The sequence below is a fragment of the Perissodus microlepis genome, chromosome 10 (genome assembly GCF_051167445.1).
Source record: "Perissodus microlepis isolate ML-2025 ecotype Zambia chromosome 10, ASM5116744v1, whole genome shotgun sequence".
NCBI lineage: Eukaryota > Metazoa > Chordata > Actinopteri > Cichliformes > Cichlidae > Perissodus > Perissodus microlepis.
In genome coordinates this window covers 11,460,373-11,463,849 of record NC_140470.1, presented here as the reverse complement: position 1 = coordinate 11,463,849, position 3,477 = coordinate 11,460,373, and the positions used below count along the sequence as shown (strand labels likewise).

At 40.1% G+C, this 3,477-nt stretch overlaps 1 protein-coding gene across 1 annotated transcript; it reads right to left on the bottom strand.

Annotated features, from left to right (window-relative positions):
* Positions 1-893: 893 nt before the first annotated feature.
* On the bottom strand, positions 894-2,543 carry epd (ependymin). The gene is made up of 6 exons (XM_084941974.1): positions 2,382-2,543; positions 2,170-2,201; positions 1,906-2,043; positions 1,632-1,818; positions 1,446-1,527; positions 894-1,350 (listed from the first exon to the last, which is right to left on the bottom strand). The coding sequence occupies exons 1-6, from the start codon at positions 2,455-2,457 to the stop codon at positions 1,224-1,226; spliced, it is 642 nt and encodes a 213-aa protein (XP_084798100.1). The 5' UTR covers positions 2,458-2,543; the 3' UTR covers positions 894-1,223.
* Between the last annotated feature and the right edge of the window lie 934 nt (positions 2,544-3,477).

Below are 3,477 nucleotides of genomic sequence, written 5' to 3'. Positions count from 1 at the left end.
TGCCGCTACGAGGGACCATATCCTGTCAGGGCTATCGTAGCGGCAGGTCCATATCCTGGTTCCTCGTAGCGGCAGGTCCATATGGACCGCTCTCATGTGATCGCCGATTGAGTCACGGAGATTGTCCATTAGGTAGGACAGTACCTCGCATGCTGTCTAACTTCCCAATTGATTATTGATAGTCAATCAAATCCTAACCACTGTGCCCTAATTTACGGGCACAGTGTTGTTGGGATAAATGCTCTCAGCTCTTTGATCAAGTAAGAACTTTAAGACTGAACTGGAATCAGTAAAAGGGCAAAGTTTGGATATAGCTGGTAAAAGCTGCCCTACATCTTCCACTCCCTGCACTGCTGAAGTTTTTCGGAATGAGTTATCAGAAAATAGATTAGTGGCCTACTGAATGAAAATCCAAGTAGGCTAAGTATAAGTCAATAGATGTGTACAATGTTGTACATTTAAGCTTATTTTATTATGCTAACATACAAAGTAATAATATGTTTCTACTTTGTACCTTTAGGGGAATTTTCTGCTTTCTTACTACACAAAGAATGATTAATCAACAGTTTACCTCAGTAACACAATCAAAAGAGTTCATTTGGGGTCAGAATACACATGTTAATAGAATGTTTTTTGTGTTGTTTGTTTTTTCACTAATCACACTGGTACCCATTAAATTATATAGGCTATTGATTAACAATGATTATTGCTGTTGTAGCCATTCAATTCTTAAATTGTTCACTCAATGTTGGCAGTGTCTTTACTATGAGATCTCCTATATTATTTAATATATTTTAATATATTTAAAAATGTGTCATTTGTTTTAGACACATGGTTTTTGTTTTTTTGCTCCAGGGCAAAATTTGTACAAACTCAGACCAACAAGAAAAACATGAGATTTTTGACAGCTTTGACATTTTATTGTTCCATTAATCATATCTTACAGGTTTTGTAAGCAGGCCGACTTGGTAAGCCACCAACTGTTAGTAATTGTAACTAATTCTAAAATCCATTTCACCTCTTCTCCCTTTACATCAACATGTATGCTTACAGTATGACGCGTTCAAAGCCATATCTTCCCACGGGTGCTGAGGGTGTGATGGAAACAGATGTGATGCAGTGCAGTGTCACAAGAAAAACTCACATAAAAGGAGAGAAAAGTCTATAGTTCTGGCAGGCCATGCTTGCATAAGGGGCTTAATTTTCTGCTGGTGAGGCTTCATCTACACAAACTCATTGAGGAAACCATTTACTGTCCCTTCAGGTGTGTCCTCCACAGGCTGTCCCATACAAAAGGAAGGCACCACAAGGAGATCGGGGTCCTTGATCTCGTTTTCAATCTCCATGGTCCTGTAAGAAAGTAACAGAGATACTTTATGGGCATGCATCCCTGTAGTATATCGCTCAGATGTTAAAAAGAGCTGAAAAAAATCAACACAGCTTACCTGAAAAGGAATGATGTGGACTCAGTGAAGTAGAAGGTGAACACAGGCAAACATCCCTTGGTTACAGACATGGAATAGTGGCCTGAAAACGAGAACAGAAAACATTCAAATACAGTGAATATCACCACAGTTATACAGGAGCGTCCCTCGAATTCTCTCCTCTGTTTATAGCGCGTCACCCCATACCTTTCTTGTCGGGCATCGATCCTGTCCATACGTCTAGCTGTAATCCCTCCCCTTCGATGGCTGCACTCCCAGAGTGTTCTTTAGTGGAAAACGTGGCATCATCGGGAATATCCAGAGGGTGCATGCTGCAGTGCAGCGTTTTTTTCACACAGCTCTGGTTTTTGCTTTCAATCTCGTAGAATGTCCCCTGCCAGAGACAGACTTGCATGTTAAGTTGCTAAACAACTTCAAGTCATGTATTTACTTGTCGGCGTTACAGATTTAAAGCAGTTACCTCTTCGAACAACATCAGCAGATCCATACTATGTGAAGCGTTTGTGGCGCTGCTCTCGTTTGATCTGAACCGTAGCTTCTTGCCCATTGAATCATAGGTGAATGCACCATATGCTTTCATTTCACCTTTCATTGACATCTAGTTTCATTCGAAAGCATACGGCGAGACACAACAAGGGAGAGTTAAAGAGTTTAAAATGTCATGCAAGGAGCAGGAGTTGATCTGAATGACAAATAATAATAATATATATTTTTAAAAACTTACCACAGACATGAATCCTGTCATATTGGGTGCATCTGAAAGATAAAAGTATGACAGTTAAGACCTTTCATATACTAACAAACATTAAATATAATTTGATCCAATACACAGACTGGAGTTTGTGTGTTGTAACTAAAAAAAATGCAGCGATCCTAAAAGATGCCTGAAAAATAATTTCAATTTTTTATGGATAGGGTAAAACTGCAAAGTCTTACGACAAGGCTGATGGTGATCTGCATGGGTGCTGGCGGTCAAGCACATGAAGAAGAATAGCGTAAGAGCTGCATACATTTTTCTGGTCTGGAGGGAATCACAAATGAATGTTCGAGATGGCAACAGCAACCAAAAACCCCAACCAGAAGCACATCTAGCTCTTGGTCAACCAAACAGCTGCTTTTATAGGGCTGGTAACTGGCACAAGACAAAAAGTCTGACGTAAAAAGGACCTGGGGTCATAACCCCCTGGACTTCTGACTTCAAGCTGTCCAAATACATTAGTTCTTGTCCCTGCTGGTCGGCACCCAGTGGAAGAGTTTTACTTTTCGTTTTTGATTGTGCAGCTGTCCTGTGATGTTTTCATGCAATGTGTCTCTGGCTGGCCCCCTACTTTCAAAAGCACCTTTCAGAGTGTCATGTGTAAATAAAGGGTAAGACCAATCATGCACGGGGGATTATCAAGGCTGTGTCAGGGAAACAGAGTTAAGTATAGATGAAAAATGACTTTATGCTAAGTATCATAACAGCTCCCTGTTTACAGTGATGTTGTGGTAAAGAGGAATGTAGGACTGTAGGTTGTAGGCCTAAGACTGTGAGTGGATTGACTGAGGGGTTGGAAGTGAAATGTGTTAGTTATACATCCAATGTCTGTTAGGAACTGAAACTGAACCAGGGAATCTCTATTCCTTAATGAAAGCTGACTGACATTTAAGACAATGTTAGAATCCTTTAAGCGCATGTCCTCTCTCTTATGGCTGGCAAGCCAAGGAAGTAAAAAGACAGCTGGAGGTGGCTAGGAAGCTTGAATGTGAACATTCAAGATCAAACTTATCAGTAGATTATATCCAGTAAAATGGCATTTTCTGTTTATATATATGGCCGGTGTCCTTTTTGGAACTGGTTTCACGTTCCTTTTTTGCATTTATCTGCTACAAAGCATCAAACCACATCATAGTATTTATTTTACAGTTTGTGTTGTTATGTCATGTTCATCATATGTTTGACAGCTACATGTAAATTATTGCATCCGTGCATTCTCTTCCACTTATCCTTTCCAGGGTCATTGGAGATGACAGATGTTTTAGGGTGAGAGGC